This window comes from Pholis gunnellus (genome assembly GCF_910591455.1).
Source record: "Pholis gunnellus genome assembly, chromosome: 16".
Taxonomy (NCBI): domain Eukaryota; kingdom Metazoa; phylum Chordata; class Actinopteri; order Perciformes; family Pholidae; genus Pholis; species Pholis gunnellus.
This window is the reverse complement of record NC_136543.1, coordinates 10063041-10088590: the sequence shown is the minus strand read 5'-3', so window position 1 is coordinate 10088590 and position 25550 is coordinate 10063041. Positions and strand designations below refer to the sequence as shown.

Sequence of the window (25550 nt, the reverse complement as noted above, 5' to 3'; positions counted from 1 at the left end):
TTTCTAGCCCGCATACACAAACAACCTCAGAGGACCATTACATGTCTAATACTGTCTGCACACACAGGCACACAAAGGCTGGCTCTAGTCCCGGGCCTGTGGCTGGCATTAAAGACAAACTGACACTTTCATCCGTCCGTCTGTCCCTTTGTTTGTCCACCAAGGCTTCAAACATAACCTTCTCTCCATTGGCACAGCTCCCTCAGCACCTGATATGTGAAGTACACTACAAAGTGTAAATGACTGTGGACCGGCTCAGCGGTGACTTGAATTGGCTGTTAATGACTCCCTAAGAGATATATTTCCATTTGAAAAGGCGGCTGTTAGGCTCGCTTGTTATTTACGGTCACTTAAATTGGAGCCTGTCAGTGTTCTAACTCAAAATCCTTTATACCTAAGACATTTTACTAAACAAAATGCTGAAAGAGCTCTAATTAAGATTAGCGCTTCAGAAGTCCTATTGAAAAAGTGTCCTCGATGAAATAAGATTAGTTCCTGTTGCAAGTGAGCCCAAATTAGCATTTCCTGTACAGAAGAGAAGTGGTGACCAAGCTTGTATGATGAACACTTAAACCTAAGATTTGCATTTTTTGCTTTGTGAGCCAAGCTGTGAGAAAATGACTCTATTTAGTCAAATCTAAAGCTTGAGTTGAATCCTAAAGATTTGAATTTCCCTTAATGGTGTGTTTCCTCTCCACTTTTCAGCTGGGGGTTCTTAGCTGCTTCTCTCACAACACAATAGCTGCAAATAAAAGGCAAAGCCAGTGAGTTTTGGTCTCTGCATTTCTGCATATGGACACACGTTTACATATGTGTATATGACATATTTCTTTTTGACATATGAAAGAAAATTCACAGTTCTGCTTCAGACACAAACTTGTTAACATAAAGCAAATAAAATACAGACTGCATGTTTATGATCAGCAGGTAAATGAATTTTTCTGCTTGTTCATTATGTCTGTATATCAAAAGCTGCACATGCATGCTCACCCACACGTCCGCGTAAGCAAGCAAACACACACACACACACCTACACACACACACACACACACACACACACACACACACGTTAACACGCGTACACATCCTGACATACCAGCCTATTTCCTGTGGCTTTTGCTTCCTGCATCTGTACAGCACTTACCAGCCGTCTTTCTACCGCACAGAACAGATATAAGTGTAATTACTTTAAAAAGTCTAATTTCATATCGATCCATCTACACAAATAGCCAAGATTATTTAATGTTATTTATCATCTTTTTATTATTATTTCCCCTGGGTTTTGAGTCACGCATTGTAGAGGTGAGAAGGGGGGCAGCTTTGTGAGAACGTGGTGTGTACGGTTGTATGATGAGCTTCTGCGCCAGCCTGTGAGGCGGACAGTAGGACTTTCTTTTTTTTGCTTGTATCATGATTGCGGAAACAGACGCTCCAAGAAACACAGCGAGTACAAACTCAGGTAGTACACCAGGATTTTTATTTCATGTATTTCTTGTGAAAGATTTTCTGTTAAAAATGTTTTGTTTTCATTTTGAAAGCAAAACTGATGCAGGAAATTCATTGCTAGAGACTTTGTGGATCTCATTCACACATGGATTTTCTTCTTTTTCTCTTGAAGAAAAAAATCCTCTCTGTGCTAATTTCCGAAGAGCTGTTTCAGTTTTAGATTGTAGCAGCTATTCCACACGAGTGCCAAAATATTTGTCTTTGTAATTGAATGAAATGATGTCATTTCGACATCATCTGCTGTGACAAACATAATGCAATTGCCTTAGCTCCTATGAATCATCACCAGAGCTGTATGTCTGCGTGAGCCCTCATTCACCACTGTGCATTTGAATTATGTCCCATAACTGTGGAATAGACGGTTTTGTGAGGCTCGTTTGAGCACTTGTGTTGGTGTAGTGGTGCTTCTACGATTCTACACTTGATTCAGGGATGTCTGTTTAACTGTATGTGCACCTCAGCCTGCAAGGGTAGAATGTGTTGGGTTTAATGGCTTGTGCTCCTACACTAAAGTCATCAGCGCAAACTTAATCCTGCGGGCTAAATATGAGCGAGAGCTAAAAATAGCCCCCGTAGCTACAGTGACATGCGTAGCAGGATGTGGTCGTCTGGTAGATGATAATGATGAAGAAAAGACGAGGAGGAAGGAGAGACTAGTAAGGAAATACGTAGCATAAGAAGAGAAATGTATGACAGGTGGTTTTAGGTTCTAAAGAGGCATGGAAAGATATAAAAATAAAGATCCTCATTAAATGTAAAAAATGACTGATTTGATGGACAAAAGGACAGGTTTAGACATTGACACTGGCAGACAGACAGATGGGCGCACACACTAGGTATATAGATGACCCGACTAAATAGACAGCTCAGGCTAATAATGGATTGAGAATTTGATTAGCGACGGGGATAAGAAGACAGGATCTGGCTCCATCATTACTGCCGTCTGTCCGAAAACCCTAATTATAACTAAACGCACTGACCCTTTTCTCCCTCACTCCCTCACTATCCTCTTACTGACCCCACACAATGCTCGACAATCTGAACAAAGCTTCCCCGAGGCCCCTAATCTAATAGAGCAGTCTCCACAAGACACACACACACACCAGGCAACAGAGCGGGTATGGACACAGTCTGGAGGGAAGGATGAGGGACTGATGGAGAAAGAAGACATGTAGTCAGATAAAGGAGATAAATTGGACACTGATTGAGGAATAACGTAGAGAGAGAGAGAGAGGGTTTCTTTTACAAGTCTCCAAGGGCTGTCAATGTGGTGTTCATGATGAGGGAGCTCTGGTGGGACCTTATTGTTCCCTTGTTTGTATACGTGTGTGTGTGTGTGTGTGTGTGTGCGTGTCAATCTGCTGTGAGCCCTTTTAGAGCTCAGCCTGTTTTATTCCCGTTCTGTGTGAGGGTGATCACACAGACTCTGATCCTGCGTTACACTTAACACTCCTGAAGCAGTGTATTGATTTTGGGGGGGGCGGTGTGCACAGAGGAACGGTAGTGACGGGTGCAGAGCTGTGTAAGGCGGGCAGCTCAACATGACCTGTGATAGTAAATGCAAATAGTCATAAGGAGGCAATGTTCAAAACGCATCAGACAAACAGCCATTGACCTCTGTGCATGTGGCACATGTTACTCTATTTCTTTTGGTTTGTACTGTCGGTAGCTGTCTGCATGCTTTCATGCTTTCATGCTTTCATGCTTTCATGCTTTCACCATTGTTTTTATTATCAAGTTATTGCAGCCAGACTCATGCAGGAGAGAATAGGTTCAGTGTTAACATGAGGAAGGAGAGCTGGTTATTGCATTTGCGTACGAGTACAAACGAGTACAAGTCTACCTAAAATAGATTACCTACGATTTTAGTCATCAAATATACTTTATCTGTAACGACCAAATTCTTGCCAGTGTAGGATACAATCACAGTGAAGTTAAAGAGAAGTTAAAAAAGACACATGCAGCATTCTTGATTGAGGCTAGGCATCTTTTTAAACTCATCGTTCCCTAAATTGGATGTTTTTTGTCTATATTAGCCCATGCAGGATCAAAGAGATGGGACACATCAGACATTTTATATGTAGTGGCCACAGTTGTTAGTGTCAGCGAGTCATCTTATATAATGCTGCCATCTATCAGAGGGAGACAAGTGAACTAAAGAGACAGCCTTTCTGAGCCTCCAGGCTGCAGCCGTGCCCACACACACACACACACACACACACACACACACACACAAACAGAGAATGTTTCTCTATCTGCAGGGTCGTGCTTTCTATCACCCCGTATCTTGAATATGCCCCTCCCACTTCCGTCCTGTCCACACAGACATCTTTATCTGCCAGGACAGGGCCAAGTGCACTGTTCAGGCCAATCACAGAGTCCTGCGTGGACCAATCAGAATCCAGTAAATACCTTGGACTCTTCTAATTTCTCTAACGTTGTGCCTCCTCGTTTTCATCCTCCTCCGTCCTCCTGCCTCTGACCCGGAAATTGATCTTCCCGCGCCATCTTGAAGAATTTCTCAATTCCTAAAATGCATCTCGAGGAGAGAGGAGAGAGGAGCAAGGAGGTGGAGGAGCTATGAGTGAGGATGCACAGCTGCGGAAGTCTTTTCAACACCTGTGATGTATCAAACCGGCGTGACAAAAGACAGATGATGCAGCTGTGCCGCACGTCATATTCAATTGAGTCACTTTAAAATACTGCTCTGAAGCACGGATGTCTCATTTTGTCAGACGACATTTGTCGTGACACTTCTCTCCTTGTATTTTTTCCTTGCCTCCTCTGATCACATCTAAGGTGGGAGGGACTAAGACACAAGGAGAGGAGCCGAGGCAAAGAGTCGAGGATTTACAAACTGAGAAATAAGAAGACGGGACATTCAAAGCTCGGCACATTTAAGACTCTATTTGTATATGCTGTCAAAATAATAGCATGTTTTAGGAGAAAATACAAGGCCATTTAACAATGCAACCCTTTTAGCCTAACTTCTAATGTATGTCAAAGTGACTAAACGGTAACTGAATGAATTGTAATCTTTAAATCCAAGAGGGAATACAGCAAACTTAGCAGTCATTGCTTTCCTAAGCAGCAGTGTTACATATTCACAGCATGGCTGAGGATACAGACTGCGGGAAATGATTCTTGCTTTTACTGAAGTGTGTGCAGCAGAGAGGTTCGCCTGTGTGGTACTTCAGTGAGTGTGACCCCAACCGTGCAACCGACAGCAGGCAAAGTATTGAGTCACTGAGGGTGAATTGCAGAATGCGTGAATGCTGTGGAGCACTGAGCTCTACATTCTGCTTTAGTAAAGATTGAATTTGGCTGCTTTCTATCTGCCGTCGCACTCATTCATTGCAGGTGAAAGGGTAAGAGAAACATGTGTAAGATGTGTAAGTAAAAGTTCAGCTTTGACTGTATTTATACTTGTATTTATGGGAGAGCAGCTAGACCTTGAGCCAATTAAAATGGACTATATTTGAGTGGTTATTCAGGTTTGAGATACCCTATATGAGATATGTGTTATATTTTAGACATGAATCTTAAGGATATGTTTGGAAGAATTGCCATTTGTGTTGGACATTTTACGCTCTTCGGGTGCTTTCTATGTTTTTGGAGCAACTAACCCTCTCCGCATATACTTTAAAAACGTCCATCTCTCTTTTTCCTAGTGGAGCTCGACGCGGAGCACGCACAGAGAGTCCCTGGGGCAGAACAGGGAGGGGCCCCAGCCCCCCAGGTCAAGCTGAAAGAAAGGCAGAAGTTCTTTGAGGAGGCCTTCCAGCAAGACATGGAGCAGTACTTGTCCACTGGCTACCTGCAGATCGCTGAGAGGAGAGGTGAGAGAGGAGGTTTCTCCAGATACCACAGTCATGCTCTTTGATTACATTCCAACAGCTTGAAATTAAGCATTTCTTTTTGGTCTGAGGCCTGCAAAGGAAAAGAAGAAAATGTTGAGTTAACTTTTAGGTTGAGGTGTCTGTTGCTAATTCAAGGGTGAATGCAACGCCATCCAGCATTGAAATGACTTAATTCCACAGTTCTGATACCATCAGCTGAATCCTTTACACTTCAACTGCAAATCAGGAGATTGAGCCATAACGGCTTTCTGCAGCAAGACTCCACAAGTAGAGCCATTCCTTTGAATAATGCCATAGCGCCATATCACTGTAGTCTTCCACTGGGATTGTAATGGAACCCTTCTGCAGTTTATCCCGTGTATTACTGACGAAAACTAGTGCTAAAACACCCAAATGATGTGCGTAAATGAGGGACTTCATGGGATATGCACCCTGCACTGAAAGATGTATTGGACTCTACCAGCCCAGAGTTTGCAATGTGATGTTTCTTCTTCTTTTACTCACCTATCCTGCTCGCTTAATCCTCTGGAAGTGGCTTATTAGAGAGTATTGTGGAGCAGTGAGGAAGGAGGAAAGATGAAGCGAAAAGGAAAGAGACTTAAGGAGAGGAGCAGAGAGACTTACGTTTTCACTGTCACTCAAAACTGTTTCTTTTTCAGATCAATGCTGTTTTTTCATAATATCCATAACAAAATCACCCAAAGGTTTGAGGTGCAGTGAGTGAAATATTCACAGCTCGTTAGCTCATAGTCAGAGTCTTGTGTCGCCTACATTCGTTCACTGTAAAAAGACAGGGGAGATGTTTACATTTAGGCTCGACACTTCAAATGGTGTAATTCCGAGTACAAAGGCGAGCATGTGGGACGCTCAACAAAAATCCGTGACAGACCAATTAAAATCAACCAGTCATATTTGCTATATGAATATTTATAATTAGTTACAGACGGGACTTTCATTATAATTCTGTTGAAATACATCTGAAAAAAGGCTATGGTTCGAAACTCAATAGCACACAAGACACTGCGACTCATTATCTTGCGCAGCTACAAATCCCGACAGCAGGGCGGCGCCACTGAAGAGCAAAGCTACAGCTGGGGACATTGAGGAAGAGGGGAGAGAGATAAAAAGAATAAACTGAAAGGAGATAGTCAAGAAAAGGAGAGAAAGGGCTGCGGATGTCACGAGCCACTGAGCTATCAAAAGCCAATCTCAAGGGTCTTATACACACACACACACACGCACACACACACATATAAATACTCCCAACAGGGGAGCCTTTTAGGCAAGGTCACAGTAAGGCTAAAAGAAGAACATGTTGGAGGCAGCCACATGGAATTGATGTTCTCAAAGCAGTGCTTTCTGGACCAAAACTTTCACAACATAGCCGTAGTGTTGGACGACTTGTGTGCAGTGTGTGTGTGTGTGCAGTGCGCATTAGTTTATTCGTATTCATGTGCAAGAAAGACGGCTTCATTTAGGGCCGAAAACTGAATCAACATCCCCCGTACTATGTTGTTTTATGAGGCTGAATAGCTGCTGTGTGGTGGTCATTTTGTAGCTGACGAGCGAGATATGTAAATGCTCTTGAGAAGCGTCTGCATACTGAGAAGCTATTAGCGAGCATTAGACCCGTGTTCCTTTAAGATGTGTCACAGAAAACACCACTGCTGTCTCCAGAGGGAAAGAGAGAGAAGGAGAACATTTCTTTCATTTTAAACACCAATCCAGTAATATGTGTGCAGGAGTGATTCTGTGTGTGTGTGTGTGTGTGTGTGTGTGTGTGTGTGTGTGTGTGTGTGTGTGTGTGTGTGTGTGTGTGTGTGTGTGTGTGTGTGTGTGTGTGTGTGTGTGTGTGTGTGTGTGTGTGTGTGTGTGTGTGTGTGTGTGTGTGTGTGTGTGTGTGTAAGTTTATTTATTGCCATGGTATGTTGCACATACAAGGAATTTGACATGACGGGTCGTGCATAACATTAAACAATCAACAACAATCAACACAGTGCAAAAAGTAGAAACGTATTGACATTTACAGTAAAATATAAAATAAAGTAAAATATAAAATGAAATGAAATACAAAATAAAGTGCACAAACGAACAGATAACAGGACCATAAACAAGTGAAATGTAAGTGTAATGCAAAAGTGTCGAGTGTGTTTAAATAAGAAACCTAGAGGGGATGTGCAGGGGAGTGACCGGTAGGAAATTGTCCTGGGGATGATAGAGTCAGCGGGGGTCCCGGGCTTTGTTGATGAGCCCGACTGAAGACGGGAAAAAACTGTTCATGTGGCGTGAGGTCTTGGTCCTGATGGACCGCAGCCTCCTGCCAGTGTGCAAGTGTGTGTTGCGTACATTTGTGGGCAATCAAATGAATTTCCAAAGTTGAGTGGTCTGAAAATATGACACTAACTTGTGTGTGTGTGTGTGTGTGTGTGTGTGTGTGTGTGTGTGTGTGTGTGTGTGTGTGTGTGTGTGTGTGTGTGTGTGTGTGTGTGTGTGTGTTGCAATTTGAAGGACGGAGATACTTTTGGGGCAGTCTCCATGGGAAATAACATTCCCCTTCTTTCTCTCTTTCCTTACTCTTTATTCTGCTCTCCCTCCCTGTGCCGCCCTCCTCTGCTCTCCTCATTTCCTTGAGGTACGGTAGCCAATGGCATCTTCTCTCACTGCTGTGCGCCGACCAATCATCGCCCTTCTTCCTCTTGTGCTCGCAACTTTGCCCCCCCCACCCACCCACCCCCTTTCATCCCCACAGTGCACTAACTGGCTGTTTGTGATGCATGCAGCACATCGTGATGGTGAACAGCGGGGTTTGTACCCCTGCAAGGTGGTGAATCCAGGACTGTAGTCGTATTAGCTGGGGGAGGAGTTTCCAATGGTTTTGTTCTACTGCTGATTAAACCACAAGCCAGTTTGCCATTCAACACAACAACAAAGATATCAAAACAAGACAGAAAATAAAATAAGTAAAATATTTTCTGGTAAAGATGTATCGCTTCATTGCATGTCATAACAAGTATGTGGACAATTACCATTATGCTAAATATAAATTAATTTAAGTTTGGTCTGTGTGGCTTTGATTTGGTGCTGGGTTCATTGCATCATGTGGCCAGGTCGATCTTTCATCCCATTGAATGTGAATTTAATTTTAATTTTGTTTTACCCAGCCTTGAACTATACATGCGTGGGTACCATGATGATTAGCATTATTCATTTATAAGTTAAGTTACTAACCAATAATTTACAAAAGTGGATCGATACATATACTCTATTTGACTATTTCAGACAGCTGAAGCTTCATATTTGCTTCAGCTGAATTTAAGAATGTCGTGCCACAGCTGTTATATTGGGATTGCTTCTTCTCGTGGCCTCTGGGAGGCCGAATTACAGCGAGAAATGTCTTTTTCAATTTACATATGGGCATTTAAAAATTATTCATTATTTGGAAAAATGTTGAACCTATCCTGAAATGATGTTGCTCGTCGCCTTCGTATACAGCTTCCTACATGTAGTGACACCTGGCAATCCATTATTTGTGGTAATCGCTGGATTGTAAGATTGTAACAAAATGTGTTATGTACAGTACACAAGCTTACTCATTTCAAATACCATCCAGCCTGAATGTGCCCATTTGCTTCTGCATTGCAACTTTTGAAAAAACAAAACGTGTCTTCCTGGACTCAGCCCCTTGCTGCTGCCCTCCTTGATCTTGTGCGGCGCTAATGTCTTGCTGTCTCGTGTTGTGTCCAGAGCCAATAGGAAGCATGTCGTCCATGGAGGTGAACGTGGACATGCTGGAGCAGATGGATCTGATGGACATGTCTGACCACGAAGCCCTGGATGTGTTTCTGCACTCCGGGGGAGAGGACAACAGCACTGCCTCGCCTGTCGCAGGTTGGTGGCCACAAACACACACACACAAAGTTATGTGTACCCGGACTGAATTCATTTAAACTTCAATAACTCAGGCAACACTTTAAGTGAAATACACTTCTACAGCTAATCCATCGCCATGAAGTAGAAATATGTGACTCAGAAGATTGACAGGAAAAGCCTTTAGGCGAAATACACCAACACCATCTGTCCACATCTGCTTGGGAAAATTCTTGTCACAGTGAACAACCTACAACATCTAACTCAGTCTAAAATAATGTGATGCAAGTAAATCCTTTCAATGTTTTAAATGTCTGTAGGCGACCAGCAAGTTTACACAAAACCGATGAAGCAATTCCAACAATTAGAACAGTGCCCACCTTTTATTTGCAGTTTAAGATAGAGAATGAATAGAAAGAGAATGAACTACAGCTACTATTTTGGTGTACAGCTGTATCTGTTGTCGTTCAGCAGCGGTCTAATTGATGACTAGGCTATACCTGCATGGGCTACAGTTTGACGTCTGCTACACTTTCACCGGCAGCCTAAATTTAGCTGTTTTAGCCTCGACGTCAGGTCTGTGTTTAGACTGATGTCTTTTAAAACGCAGAATTGCTTACTGCGAGGGAAATATCTGAAAGGCTAACAGGTGACCCGCCCACATATACAGCTTTTCAATAAACATATTAAATGATTGTTAATGATGATGAAACATCTCCAGGAAGAAACGTGAATTTGATTAATTGAGTAAAACTAATTGAATAATGAAGCTTACTTTCTGTTTGTGAAGTTTGATTGTTTTCAAGGTCGCAGGTTATTTGATATAGCAATAAGACGTATATTTGACAAAACCTATACTAAACAATACTTGAGCTATGTTTAGACGCCTAATTAAACTTTCACTGTTATGAATTCTGAAAACTATTCACGGACCCCCTGAAAGAGTCCTCCGGACCCCAGGGGGCCCCGCTTTGAGACTCACTGATCTAAGGGACTCCTCTTTTTCCCCGTTCCAGATGTTGAGTCCTTCACCACAGAGATCAGTCTCCAGGTCCCCACCCAGGCTGAGCTACGCCACAAGCTTTCTTCCCTTTCATCCACCTGCACCGACTCTGCCAGCCAAGACACGGAGGCCGGGGAAGAGGACGAGGATGAGGAGGAGGAGGAAGAGGAGACGGAGCAAGGAGGAGGCGGAGGCGTTGGAGGATCAGGCGGAGGAGGAAGGAGGAGGAGAAGGGCCCCCGTGGTAGTGACCCTTGATGAAGAGGAGGTGCACCTTGACACAGCGTTGGTGGACGGGGTGAACCAGACCAACAAAGACAGTGAGACGAGCAGGCCGAAGGTTTGAGGACACACGGACTGGATTTAAACACAAACGCACAGAGCTGCAAAATCAAACCGAGATATATAACAATATTGGCTTCCTTCTCAAATTGTCATACTGAAGAAAAAGATGTGAAAGAAAACACACTGAGGTTGCACTAACTGCCACATGACCTTGCCTTAAAAGACCACTGATGTGAGTTCTCAATTCTAATTGAATCCTATAAAATAGGTTTGAGTTACCTTTAGCATACAAGCATTGGATGGCTTAACATTCACATAAATAGTTTGAAACTATTTAGAGAATGCTCTAATATTCTGTTTCTATGTTTGTGCATGTTGAGACCAGGAGAGACCTGTGACTGACAAGTAGGAAGTAAGAGACATATACACTAAAATCATCCATGTGCCCCTCTTGCTGTTTTCATGATGCTTCATGCTGACACTTACATATTCGCTAAACTGCAGCTGTTAACATTAATGTATCTGTTACTTTTCTGCAGAACATAAATACATGATGGTGTTTTGATCCAAACACTTGCCAAACGGGAAAGGCTTTTAAAAGCTCTATCAGGTTATGGCATTGTATGAAAGAATCCCTTGCCTCTAGTGGTATCTAATCTAGACATGCCGAACGTTTTATATGCCCAGGTTTTGTCATATCATTTTTAATGCATCGACAAATGGCAATTCAAAAATTACAAACGGCTCAAAACCTGGACCGATGAAACCTAGCACGACTGATTTTTCAACTCGCCACCTTTTCTGTGAATGTTTAATAAGTGCTGATGGCAAATGTGGTAGAAATAATTTCCCCTGCGCGCGTTGCATAGACCTTTTTACAGCCGACATAAGAAATATGCGTGCACCTGTTTGTTTTTTTTTGCCCCGGCCATCCAGATGAGTTAGCAAGCTGGAAGCATTTAATCCAAACTGTTCACAGCATCAAAACACAACTGTTTCAGTGCAACAGGTGTTTCAGTTCAAGGAGTAGTTGCTCATAGTAACTTACGGAGATGGTTGGCGTAGATTAAAAACACGTTGGAGTATTTATTTAGAATTGACTGACGGTTTTTACCGGGACACCTACATGTTCTGTTTGTGTTTTCAGAAGCTACCGTCACTAACAGCTACCACAGACGCATTCGGCTGAGAGACACCAGTTAACACGGTCGCTCATTAAGCCAAAACTTTATCTTCTGGATCCTGAAGAAGGCCTTCAGCACTCCTTTGTGTGAGTGAGGATAAAAACGTTCATGCACAGTAAAGCACACACGAGGCTCGCTCTCTCCGGGATGTGGTCGGTGACAGCATCCAATCCCACGCCGACAGTCATTACAGCAGAATTATTCCTTTTATGTTGATATCGTCGGGCGAATTTGAACAAAGGTAGCACCTTTGTTTGCTCTCGGCAGCCCAAATATTGAAGGGTCCCCTCAAGCCTCTAGTGGGCCTCTCTCTGGCTGATTTCGGCTGAATATCGGAGTCAGACAAAACACTGTCAAATCTACGTCCATAAGATCCTCTGCACCGATATTTTTGCTGTTCGAAAATGTAACACAAGCAACGAAAACAAGGACGTTGTTTGAGCGGCATTGCGCCCCACAACTACCAGACTAGCACGCTGTAGTTCTTCCGTATACAAAGTACATCGCTGTCACGTAACTGGGATACAGAAGAACAACAGAGCTGTGCCCCAGAGACACAGAGAACATCAGTAACAACTGCGAGCCTTTTTCACAATGCATATCTCTCTCAGCTATAGATAAGGTTGAACATCGGTGAATTGCCCTTTTAATATAGCAAATACTAAAATAGTGAACAAATGATCTGCAGGGGGCACATGGATGCATTTTACACGACGGTATGGATAAGCTGAACCCCCAAAGCTTGTTGAAATTCTTTAACTGGTTTATGAGCTACATATTGCAATATTTTAAATACAAGCTACCAAAAAATACTTTTGTGCCATTGGCTTTGATAAACATGGAGTCATAGATGGCAGTCACCTGGCAGTGGGTTTTACACCACATAGTACTGTATAGCTGACAGACCACAGATGGAGTTCAGGTACCAAGATATCAATGATTTAACACACACACACACACACACACACACAGGAGAGTTACTCATTGCCATTACTTTGACCAATAATATTGGAACTTCTCCTTTTGAACGAGGACCAAATCCCTGTTCGGACTGTGTGCCGTGTGCACTCGACAACACCCAGAAGGTTGAACTGTCTCCAGATTCTTTTTGTACAGAAATGTTTACATTTGTGTGATGTGATAGCATTACTCCTCCTTCCTCTCTCTTCCCCTGCCAACAGTTTCTGACTTTAATAAATGTTTCTTCCCCCAAGCATTGTTTAATTTTCATCGAGGCATTTTCAGGAAAACAATAAAGAATGAAATATTAGCAGGATTTGGAGTGTGAGCATGTTAATAGTCCCTGTGCCCTTTGTAGTCCTGCCTCAGCTCTTAAGGTAAAGCTGACATGGGGAGGAAATGGATAAAGACTGGAGAGGGCTTTGAAATACACGGGGTTTCTCTCGGGAAAGAATATTGTACCAAGTATATATTTGTTATTACAATATAATTTGTTTTTAACTTAAAAGTAAGCAATACTAGTGTTATACTGGGTGTCATTTAAATGCTGAGAGTGGATGTTGTGGGGTTAATGTGTGGCAGTCATTCCAGTGCACTTTAATTAAGGTTATGAAGAACTACATAATACATCATGTGTGAGGTGGGAATAGAGTGGTAAGCTCTGTGGTACATGAACATATTAGCACTGCTAGTAAATATGATAGATATTTTAAAAAGTAAATATCCCGCACCTTCTGCCGCTCGCTGTGGAACTTGATGATGTCATGGTACGGCCTGTTTGCCCCTTTTGCCCACAGATCATGGTTTCTCACTGTAGTGTTTTCACATTCTAAAAAAAAAAAAAAATTAGAAATTTAAGAGTTTATAAAGTCATACATTCACAAGATGTTTGAGCAAAATGCCCAGTGCAAAATATATTCTATTGTAGCAGACTCTCCATCCATCCGTTGTCCTCCACTTATCCGGGGCCGGGTTGCAGAAGCAGCAGGCTAAGCCGTGTATTCCACACGTCCCTCTCCACAGCAAACTCTAAGGACGGAATTCGCCATAACCTGTGGTTCAACACAAGCAGTTACGTCATGTGCCTTTTCTTTGTTGTTTCCTCTCCACACTGCCAGTTGGGCACGGCCCCTTAAAACATCAGTGGGTAGCTATGGTGACGCAGTGTATTCGGAGTGACGTCCTCAGTGCTGACGGTGCTGAAATAAAATACACAAGCCTTCGTGTAGTCAAAGATAGAGTTTTTTTTGTCTCTAGTTTATAAAAGATAAAGACAAAAGACATGTATGTATCTTTCTGAACCAATGCCTTGCTCAGAGGCCATCCTTAAAATAACAACACTACTTTGGTGCTTTCGTAAATTTAACATTTTATTCTCAGAGACTAGTTTTTCTCGTAACATTTCTAGGAATATCACCCCCCTCCCTCAGCTCCTTAATTCTATACATCACATCATATCCATCTGATAGGATTTTGCTTTTCAATGTTTAATTACAGAAATTAAACCCATGACCAAAATAGTCATACATTCTGTTTGTGTTACTAATTGATGGAATTATAGTGAGAATAACTTATTTCCCTTTTTGCATGAGACCTAAAGGACCCCTGGGGTCCACAGACCCTACATTTAGAACCACTGTACTATACACTATGACTTTTTATATGACAGACTATACTATGACTTATGACTTTTATGACGTACTTTGTCACAGCCTGTCCTGGTACCTTCTAGAGCTGCTCCCTAAGTGATCACCTGTAATCAAGCTGTATCAGGATTCCCATTTAAGCCTCGGTGTCCATCAAGCCTTTCCAAGCTCTCAAAAAAAACTCAAGACTTTTTGCCCTGTTTTCCAGAGCACAAGGTTTATTACTCAGCCCATGTCTGTACCTCTGACACGCTTTTGCCTTGCCCAGTTACTCTTTGTCATAAAAGCTCTCTGAAGAGACTTCTGGGTTTATCTGTTATACTGAGACATTATGCTGTGACTTTTTCATGGCATACCATATTATGACTGTTTATGAGGTGGGGTGATAACGTCATCCACGTATGTCCACCGGGACTTTCCGACCTGACCGGGATCATTTAAGATGATCTCCAATGCTGCTGTGAAAAGGATGGGGGAGATGGAGTAACCCAACGCTATCTTATTTCCCCCACAGTTAATGCCAGCCAGTATATTATGTTGAAAAAGGTCATACAATAGTTTTAAAAAAAAGCCATAAAGAAGTCAAAGTATAATATGTAAAAAATATTTTAATCAGAATATATTGTGTCAAAAAGGTCATAGAATGGTATGTAGAAAAGAATCGTAGTGTATTATGAAGCTAAAACTCATGAAAAGCCATAAAATAGTATGATAAAAAGGTGTTGAAAACCATTAAATAGTCATAGTATAGTATGTCGAAAAAAAGTCATCATATAGTATATCATAAAAAATCATTAAAAGGTCATAGTACTATACTATAGTATGCAGAACAAAGTCATAAAAAAGTCATAGCATAGTGTTTTGGCAAAAGTAATCATAGTATGTTGAAAAAAGTCATAAAAACGTTATAATATAGATATGTCGAAAACATTCATCGTATAGTATATCAAAAAAAGTCATTTTATAGTATGTCGAAACAAGTCATTGTATAATATGTTGAATATAGTATAGTATGTCAAAAGAAGAAGATGAAAAAACATTTTGTGTCGTATTTCGTTATGTTTTTCACGGACAGGATTTCAAGGCGCAACCGGGGAGAGGATAGTGTCCAGTTTGTGCGACCTCAGAATTGCATCCTTGCTTTCTGCAGATGATGTGGTTCTGTTGGTTCCTTCAGAACCTGACCTTCAGCACACACTGGGGCAGTTTGCAGCAGAGTGTGAAGCGGTTGGGATGAGAGTCAGTACCTCCAAGCCATGGTTCTCTGCTGCAAAACGGTGGATTGCACCATCCGGGTTGGGAATGAGTCACTGCCCCAAACAAGGAAGATCAAGTATCTCGGGGTCTTGTTCAGTAGTGAGGGTAAAATTCAGCGTGGGATGGACCGTGGGATGGACCGGTGCTTTGGTGTGGCGTCAGCAGCGCTGGAAGGCAAAGCTTTTGATTTACCAGTCCATCTTTGTACCGACCTTCACCTGTGGTCATGAGCTTTGGGTGGTGACCGAAATGAGTTTGCGGATACAAGCGTTAAACAATAGCTTCCTTTGTAGGGTGGCTTTTGCTCAGCCTAAGAGATACGGTGAGGAGCTCAGACATCGAGGAGGGAGCTCAGAGTTAAGCCGTTCGCTCCTTCGCGTCGAAAGGGGCCAGCTGAGGCGGTTGGTGCATCTGATCAGGATGTCTCCTGGACGCCTTCCTTTAGAGGGTTTTTTCCGGGCACGTCCAACATTTTAAGAGGCCCTGGGGTAGACCCAGAACACGCTGGGGAGATTACACATCTTGTCTGGGCCCCGCAGGAGGAGCCGGAAAGCATTGCTGGGGGATAGAGACGTGTGGAATACCCTCCTAAGCCTGCCCGGCCCCGGGTAAGCAGAAGTTAATGGATGGAAAATGTTTTAAACCCATGACCAGACTAGTCATACATTCCGACAGTATGTTACGTAAGGGAGGGATGATGGAGAAAAAGAATTCTTCATCATCTTTCTTTATTTCTCCGTTATCTGTTTGGAACACCCTCAAGGGCCCCTGGGGGTCCCGTAAAGCCACTTTATTAACCACTGCTCTAGACAATCCACAGGCCTCACTGTTAACCGTTAAAATTGGAACAATGGTCTGGGGATTATCTGCGTGGCTAAAAAACTAATGATGATTTTCACAATTAATTAGTTGATTAGTTTAAACTAACTAGAGCCCAAGGCGACGTCATCAAATTACTTGTTTTGAATAGTCCAAATAGCTGTCGATTAATTTTCTGTCAATTTTCATTACGGCTGGAGGCTAAATACCGCTGGAGGTACTGTATGTGAGAACATATTTTGTAATATCAGTGCAATGGCCTTTTAATGTTAACTCCCATCAGATAAGAACTTGAGATCTACATTACGACGCCGTCAAAACCATTTGCACACAAAGAGACACAAGCAGGTTGGAAAGAAATGACAGTGAATTGTCGGTAAGTTTTTATTAAACCTTAAGTACAAACTGCAAAAGTAAAAAACTGTCAATATAACCAACATGAGACTCTCTTTCCGAGTGGAGGGAAAGGCCGAGATGCGGCACTAATAAATTAAGTCACCAGAGACCCCACTGTGAGCAAGTAGTTTATACTGTAGAAAATGGAAGAAACCAACAAAAACAGAGAACTGAAAAACAAAACAAAACAAAAAATCCCATCAGAATAAAATATATTGTAAGGCCATAAAAACTTGACAACCACTTTTTATGTTGAAAACACCCGACTTGGTATTTTATTAAATAGTCCTAAAACAGTTCAGTCTTCTGCGAGGGACGACAACCAACAAACTGGATTATAGGATTTTTCCTTGACAGTCACCACTGGCAAGCTCAGTGCAACATGAGTAGCTACTACATTTTTGTTGAATTTTCAGTAATGAAAATGTAAAAACCCATTTTTTTTGTGAACATATCTTTTTCCCTTTTCTTTAAAAAAGTAAAGCTAAACAAACAAAACTAGGTTGGGGGAGGGGGGGGGGGGGAGTCGTTGGCTACTCAATATCTTCTTTCTTAGCGATATAAGCAGCACTTAAAATTTTTATACACGTTTAGCCAGAGCAACCCTGTAAGCGTCAAACTCACACGGATGAAGAAAGGGAAATGTAAGGCTTTTTCTTCATCAACCACTCTCCTCTGGAACGTTTTCTCTCTTCTCTATTCCTTCCTTCCTTTCTTTATTCCTTAACCGCAGAACAAGGCTCAGGTATTTAAAGAGATTTACAGGATTATGTACAAAAAAAGTTGATGTTTTGTTTGTGTTGGACTTTTTCCTCTCTCTAAAATCACTCATAATATATCTGGAAAAGGAAGAAAGAAAAATGCAAAAGCCAAAAAAAACAAAAGGACAATTTAAAAAATACAAAAAACAAAACTTGGATTTGATATTTCACATTTTACACTCTTTGACTAGTGGCTCTACTTGAGATAACACGTCAGACCAACAAAAGTAAAAAACACAAAATAATAATAATATAATATAATAATTAATGTTTACTGTTACAGATGAAACAAGAGGACTGGAAGAATGGAATGTTAACACGATTGCACATCTAGAACCAGAAAAGCCTGAAAGCCTCTCTGCCCTGTGGGTTGGGGGAGCGTGAGCTAGCTGTTAGTAGATAGCATGTGCTGACCCCCAGATTTAAAATGTTTGTGTTGTTATACAGTAATTATAACCAACAGCACCAATAAAATGGATCTCCTCGCTATGGATCAGGCACAGTTTTCACTTGCTAGCGAAGGAGGGATCCCTCCATACTACCAGGAAGTGAGGTGAGCGGTGACCTTTCACAGGTCAAGCAGCTGTAGCTCTGCCCCCTCTCACATCCACCGACAAACAGAAACATCCACAATGACAAAGAAAAGAAAATACACAGAAGACTTCTTGCAAAAAACAAAGCTAAAATTTAAAATAGAACTTGAAAAAACATAGCCAACCAACAATAAACCAACATCGTAATCTTTCAAGTTTTTACCTCGCGTCACCAACCCCCCCCCCTTTAAAAATAAAATAAAAATCTATGCAGGTGCTGCACCAAGAAATAATCAAATAATTAAAAAAGGACTCCTCTTCCTCAAACCAAGGACAGAGAGAAACTTTGGGTAACTACTTGATGTCATTTTCATTTCACAAAACTGGAGAGGGGAGAAAAAAAAGGCCGCCTTTTCATTTGTCCCACGTTCACAGTTGAGTGACGCACGATGAGAAGGAATGGGGTTCAGTCTCAGGGGGCGAGATGAGGGCAGGAAAGAGTGATGCAAGAAGAAGGTAACAAATGTAACCCACTGCAGTGAAAGGAGGATGGAGGTAAAAGGTTTAAACAGGGCCCATCAGGTTTTCTTGTGAATGTTACGCTTAATGCTTGTAATGTTGTAAAAGACGACTTAAAGAGGGACGGTGGGATTCTAAAATCAGCCAGAAAAACAAAACAAATTCTTCTTTCACACTAGTGCAAAAAAGACATCTTGCTTTTCTTTTTTTTCCCCGTTTCTTTTTTTTTTTTTTTTTTTTTTTTAAACAAGCCTGTCATACTAAGGGAGGAGGTGAATATTTTTTTTTTAGGTCAGGTGAGAGGACTTTCAAAGCTAAAAAACAATCAATCTTAAATATTGAGTGGTGGAGGAGGGATTGATAGTGATGCTGCTTAATGTAAAAACAAAAACAGGGGAGTTTGGGAGGCCCGGCATGGGCAGAGCACACCGGATGGTGATGACGTGGCGTCCTCCTCAGGACACAGCAGCAGCAGCCTTGGGTATGTGGCTGGAGGACAGGCGGGCCAGGGACACCTCCACGGTGGCGCGCTTTCGGGGTCCTCGCTTGGCTGGCGATGCTTTGGCGGGGCTGAGGCCGTGGCAAGGGTCCCCCGCTACTGCAGTGACAACAACTCCACCGCCGCCTCCTCCGTTCTTCAACATGGCCCGGCCACACACCTGGTTCACCAAACTGTTGATTTGCTCCTAATTAGAAGGCACAGAAAAGAAAGAAAATACACAATAAAAAAAAAAGTAACCACTTAACATTTTTCTTATTTATAAATGACCTTCTCTAACATAATTCCTTCCTCTATAACCCAGTCATACAGAGTAGGAATGACATCATGAACACTGTTAAAACACTGCTATATAAGCTACTTCCTGAGGCAGTGCAAACCCTAGCTGATGTCTCCCCCATCTGGACGGAGAGCGAACTGAACCACAGCGGAAACAAACGGGGGGGGGGGGGGGGGGGCAGCTCACCTCATCGTATCGGTACATCATCTTAAGGCCTCTGCAGGACTTGTGCTTCTCCACATAACGCAGGGCACACTCCAGACAGAAGACCACGTTGTCGGTCTCCTGAACCACCTGCACAGACGCAAACCGAAGGAGAGACTTTACTGTAGGAACCACACACTCAATTCAGACGTCTCTTATTGCAGAGATAGATCATTTAAATGTCTTCCACTCCTACACTATTTTGCACAAGTTGCATTTATTACAATATCGTGGCATTCAATTTGATGATACTTTAAAATATTGGGCCATAAAAAGCCAAAGAAAAAGAAGTCTTGCCAGTGTGCAAAGAAGTAGGGATGTTTTTATGTATGGCAGGTATTAGTAAGTACAGTATATAAGCTCTATGTTTTTGCAGGGTATAATGCAGAATAATGCCTACAAACTGAAAAACTCTTGCATTATTGATGATTACAGGATAACTTTAATAAAAACGTGCTTCAAAATGCCAAAGCATATCAAGACTACTGGCGCAAAAGCATTTTAGAAAACGAGTCCCCGTGTCTCCCAACCACAGTTTGTGAAACGCGTGTGGCCTCTGCTCTCACCATGGACAGGTAGCAGAGATGCTGACAGATCTGACAGCGTCTCTCTGAGGACTCGAGTGCCGGCCATTTCCCACGGGGCTTCTTGCGTCCCTCCCCGGGGCCCAGGCTGCCGTCATGGGTGCCGTAGCGGGCAGAGGAGAGCAAACCTGCCTTGTACAGTTCCTGTCGTTGGCGCATCTCTATGTTCCTATTGGACAAGAAAGATACTCGTTAAGCTAGAGCCAGAAAAAAAGCCATCGTCCAAAAGCTGTGCTCAAACTCTTATCATGTTGCATTAGGCTGGATGTGTTTTATTGTTCTGGGAAAATACGAGGAGTGGGACATCTTCTAATAAAAAGGCGTTTGCAGTAGATAGCAGTTATTAAAATCAAATAACACACAAAAAGGAATAGAAAATACAGCATGAATATACCCTAATGCAGCATCTGATCGCTTCATCAAGCGATCAGTTTAAAGGACTTGGATATGACAGCTTTCACGTACAGATACACAGTTTAGAATAGTAATAGTATTTGCGTATAAATGTGCTAAATGCGAGTATGCGCCCCACTTAGGACCATTGCTGCATCCTACCTGAGGTCTTTGAGTAGAGCGGAGATGGTGGTGAGGAGAAGGCCATTGTCCCTCTTGGATTCGGCTGCAGCGATCTGGTACAGTAGCTTCTCCATGGAAAAGGGTTTGGCTATACGACGGCATTTCAGGTCCTGCACGCAGAATCGGAAACACATTACAAATTATGATTCTCTTTAAAAATACTGGTTTTGATGTGTTTTATTGTGTCATTTCTTTATGTCTCAAAATAAAAACTCTGGTCATTTATCCGACCAGTTTTATTTCCCTCCCCCCCCCCAGAGGTTTACACACTTTCAAATACAGATAGTTTAACTAGTAAGAGTAAAGCAAGATGACAGATATGATCCAACAATGCTAATAATGTCTGGGAAAGAAAAGGTTGCAGGCAGAGCACCACAATACAGCCCATCGCATGAATGTTGTATTACCCTCGAGAGCAATGTTTGCTGTGGCGACAAATTTGATCGTAATGCCAACGGTATATGTACTTCCTTCACCATAATGCCCACAATGACAGTAAGGAACATTTTATTTTCCTCTATTACTGCAATAGTGAGGTCCAATGGTCCAACGGCTTGCTCATGATCACATAAAAAAAAATCTAAATACACCCCACGGGAGACTTACAGCTGCAAGTTCAACACACTGGCTATTCAGAGAATCAGGCTCTAGAGTCTAAGTTCAATTGCGAATTACGTCAACTCTACATAAATCAGAGTGTTAACTGCCACAGGGGGGGCAGTGTTGTGAGGCATTATAAAGCAAAATAAACCAAATAAATTGTGTAAAATCTTGAATACACAGGCTTTTGATCTTGTGGGGGGAAAAAAAAGGCACATTTTGTTTTCCACATCTACATAATGTGGCATTATTATTTGAACACAGCTCTTGTACTGATCTGCCCTCCCAGATTCATATGCTGACCTTTGCGGCCTGGTAACCCAGGTTCATCCAGTGCGGCGTGGCAAAGTGCACCGTCTCTGACACGCTGTAGCCACAGCACACTTTAGAGACGAAGGCACCGGGGTAGCAGACCACAAACTGGCCGCTCCGCTGGACCGTACGATAAACCTTGATGCCTTCGCGGCACAGCACCTCTGGAGAGATCTGGAGGACCAGAAATGTGTGTGTGTGTGTGTGTGTGGGGGGGGGGGGGGAAGAATAGCGTTACATTTCTGAGACTGTATATTTTTTTGGTAACAAAGTGGCTTCAGAAAGTTCAGAAAACACTGACCATGATGTTCTTCTCCAACATTTCTAGTCCTGGGGTGCCATTGGCCTGAAGCAGTGTATGGACCACCTTGTCCAGCTTAGCCTTCTCCTCAGCAGGGACAGAATACCTGTGGGAGGGACACACAAAGACATCAACACACATGGACAGATTCATACTAAAGGTTCCCTCACATGAACAATCAGTCGAATTCACTCCAATTGCAAAGAATTGTCCACAGTTGTACTGTTACTTCTCCTCATGGTTTCTTTACCTTGGTGTTATCATGTGTACTCTATATCAGTGATGATGAGGAAAAGAGCCTGGTGAATACTTACCAAATGCAATCAGCACCAGTGTGTAAGTAATCAATAAATGGAAGGCGATTTTGGTCTCGAGACCAGCATGAGGTAGAAAAGACCATGCCAATGTTAAGCCAGGGAATGGTCACCCCTAGGGAGACAGAAGGGTTTAAAGAGAAAGAAACAAGAGCATAGGTTATTATTACTAGCTGCAAATTACACAGACACAATGGCATTGTGAACTGCTCCAGAAAAAATGCATTTATAGAGCAAAATGCCTGATAGATAATTAGGGTTTGTTTGAGTTTGCTATTGAGCGTTAATGCTGTAGAGGAATGCTTTTACAATTCCTTACCAGACACAGCACCTAGATGCCTCAGAATGGATCCAGAGTTATTGGGAAGGACAGTGAGGTTCCATCCATGTCTGAGGAAAAGATGAGAGGAAATGGTCATTTTCCAGGGATAAAGAAGAGACGAGATGGCTAAACAAGATGAAGCAGACAGTGTTCACCTTCCAAGATCGGTTAACAGGTCAGGACTACAGTCTGGCAACACAGGCAGAATATTCTGTGCGAGCTTTAAAGTGAGTGTGGTGTAATGGGGCTACTTACTTTGAAAATGGCTCTGACTTTCCTGTGGGGAATCCACTGCCATGTGTGCTAGTGTCCACCTTCCCACAATGCACTGCCACATGGCTGTCTCTCTGCTCCACAATCCTCCAGTACTCTTCCTGCAGGAACAAAAACAGAATAATAAAATTTTTAATGAGGTTCACATGAATAAAAACTAAGTTTCATTATGAAAAATAGTATGCAATGAAACCATTTACCACCTAGCATCTCTATGCATCCACCAACCAGACATGTTGCCGTTTACATCCATGTCTGTCCAAAATGTCATCATTTCATAATTGTATCATATTAGATATTTTTGTGAAATTAGCATAATTAGCATATGAATTCTTGAGTTGTGGCCAAAAACAAGTTTTGTGAGGTCGTAGTGACCTTTGACCAACAAATTCTAATAAATTCGACCACAACCGCATTAAAACTCGTAAAAGTCATATTATAGCGTGGCATGAAAAGTCTGAAAAAGTCATAGCATATCATAAAAATGTCATACTACAGTAGTCCTTAAAAGAGTCATAAAAAAGACAGTGTAGACGTCAGATCAGACACATTCTAGCCATGTAGATAATCCACAGAACTCACCGTCAGCAGTCTTTATTGGAACCATTTACTTGTAGAACATTGTGAGTCCTGTGGATCGTCTATGTAGACAATGCAGGTTTACATTCAGTACAAGATGTTAGCATGCTAACCTCAACATCAGCAGCCCCTGGTTCCTTGTTAAAGCACATGGTCATGGTGTTCCGGGCTATCCTGAAGAAGTTAGTCAAAGACACCGATTTGCCCTGCAACAAAGAGGCATTCAACATTAGGAGTCACAGCGTACTACAGGAATCTGAGGGGAAGAGAAAAACAAAACTCCAGACTGCGCTCCGCATATTTATCGTCTTCTGTCATGCTAAAATAAGTATTGGGAATGTAAACCAAGAGAAGAGCATGAGTAGATTATGAGCAAAGAAAATATTGCTGGACATGAATGAACGACAAGTTTCGCCGTTTCCCACCACACGTGTGAACGAGTCAAAACAAAAAGCAGAAGGAAAGCATTATGGTTAAATAATGTACATGCACAGACAGATGTACGAACTGCACATGTGTATGCACTATATGTGTCTCCATACGGCTCCACCTCTGTGGAGCCACAGCTACGTTTCCCATGGTTTTGACCCACTCTCCCATGGACATTCCTGCTCCAGAGATGCTTTGAAGGTTAACATAAATCTGCCGGCTCGGGGCTTTCAGAGGTACGGACCCTGCTGAAAGATGACCTCGTGGATTCCCTCATCCTCACAGTGACAATTTGTCTTTTCTTCTTTCTTCTTAGCTATCCAGATTTTTTTTTTTTTTTTTTTTAAACGAACTGACCTTATTATAATTTCTATTATTACAAAAGCTGCAGGGTTGTTTAATAATGCAGTTAAATACAGCACAGTAGTGACCCAGTACGCAACACTTTCTTTCGGCGAGTCAGAAGCAGCACTTATCCAAGCCTCTCCTTGTGTAATTGGGAGTTAATTATACCCTTGACATGCACTTTGTTCTCTTGATAGAAAGGTGAAATATAACCTCCTTTTGGGGGCCACTCCAAGAAAAATGCATACAAATGTGAGCTGTGGAGAAAAGTGATGGGTCCTATTTAGACTGTCCTGTCAGGATGGTGACAGCCGTTCACATGTCACCACATTAAACAGTGCATCTACAAGTCACAAGTCTATAGACTGTACTTGGTCGAGTCTGTTGAAGATAACTCAAGTTTTTCAGAGGTCATATAGAGGGATTTAGTTACCACAGGAAATGGGCTCCACATTTGAGTTGGGTGGAGTGTTGCGCAGTGTGAGAAGTATCTTGATTTACAGAAATAATTAGTGCTTCAAGATGCCTTGGCATGACAAAAAAATGTGCTCACAAGCTCTTTGCAAATACACATTGCATCAATAATACGTGCACAGTTTTTTGCGAATAAACAAGTGTGGCGTATGTGTTTGCACATGTGGATTTCTACACATACATAAAGAACTGCTAGCCTTTGCACTGATGTGTGTGTGTGTGTGTGTGTGTTTGGGGTTCAGGGGCTTGGCAGAGGGATCGGTGAGAGGACTGGGCATGATAGAGAAAGACAGAGGAGATTTGGGTAAATAGCTAAGAGCAAGGGCATGGGCTGAAGGAGAGAAGCCATGGGGGGGGGGATTAAAGGAGCTGGAGAAGGCGGGGTTTGAAGGGGGCGGGACAGGGGGGTGAGGGGAAGAGCTGGCGTCTCTCTGACCTACATTTCAGCCAGCCAGAATCAACACAGCTGCCAGCAGGCAGGGGAGGTGGGAATACATCTGATGTGCATACACACAAGCAAGACTACTGACCACCTTACCCACACACACACACACACACACACACACACACAGCTGCACAGAAATATTAAGCAAAACCATAAGAGGTGCACGGTACCGTCCATCGCTCTCACAACAAAAACCCGGTCTTAACAATGCAGCTACACGACACATTTACACATACTTCTGCACGCAAACAAATGTGCAAACGGCTAATGTTTGCTTTTATAAACCACAATCTATGAAACCCAGTCATATAGTGTATTTTAACTATTTATAGCACAGCGTAGCTCCTTCTCTAAAGATAAAGGGCATATGTTGGTACTTTAGAACGGGCACAGGGATATCAAAATGCTCAAATTTAAG

The 25550-nt window shown here is 42.4% G+C and overlaps 2 protein-coding genes across 2 annotated transcripts in view; one reads left to right on the top strand and one right to left on the bottom strand.

Annotated features, from left to right (window-relative positions):
• Nucleotides 1-1183: 1183 nt before the first annotated feature.
• dtnbp1b (dystrobrevin binding protein 1b) lies at nucleotides 1184-10581 on the top strand (the record flags this gene model as incomplete). The annotated part of the gene is made up of 4 exons (XM_079176262.1): nucleotides 1184-1302; nucleotides 5178-5345; nucleotides 9111-9254; nucleotides 10250-10581. The coding sequence occupies exons 2-4, from the start codon at nucleotides 5297-5299 to the stop codon at nucleotides 10579-10581; spliced, it is 525 nt and encodes a 174-aa protein (XP_079032388.1). The 5' UTR covers nucleotides 1184-1302; nucleotides 5178-5296.
• A 6183-nt stretch (nucleotides 10582-16764) lies between these two features.
• Nucleotides 16765-25550, bottom strand: part of jarid2b (jumonji and AT-rich interaction domain containing 2b) — an 82326-nt gene continuing 73540 nt past the window's right edge. Inside the window, exons 9-18 of the mRNA XM_079175993.1 lie at nucleotides 23553-23645; nucleotides 22843-22961; nucleotides 22585-22655; nucleotides 22266-22380; nucleotides 21952-22057; nucleotides 21642-21824; nucleotides 20718-20848; nucleotides 20145-20331; nucleotides 19561-19668; nucleotides 16765-19281 (exon numbers count right to left, since the gene is read on the bottom strand). Of these exons, the coding sequence (XP_079032119.1) occupies nucleotides 19051-19281; nucleotides 19561-19668; nucleotides 20145-20331; nucleotides 20718-20848; nucleotides 21642-21824; nucleotides 21952-22057; nucleotides 22266-22380; nucleotides 22585-22655; nucleotides 22843-22961; nucleotides 23553-23645 (1344 nt within the window). The 3' untranslated portion in view covers nucleotides 16765-19050. The remainder of the gene's footprint in view (nucleotides 19282-19560; nucleotides 19669-20144; nucleotides 20332-20717; nucleotides 20849-21641; nucleotides 21825-21951; nucleotides 22058-22265; nucleotides 22381-22584; nucleotides 22656-22842; nucleotides 22962-23552; nucleotides 23646-25550) is intronic.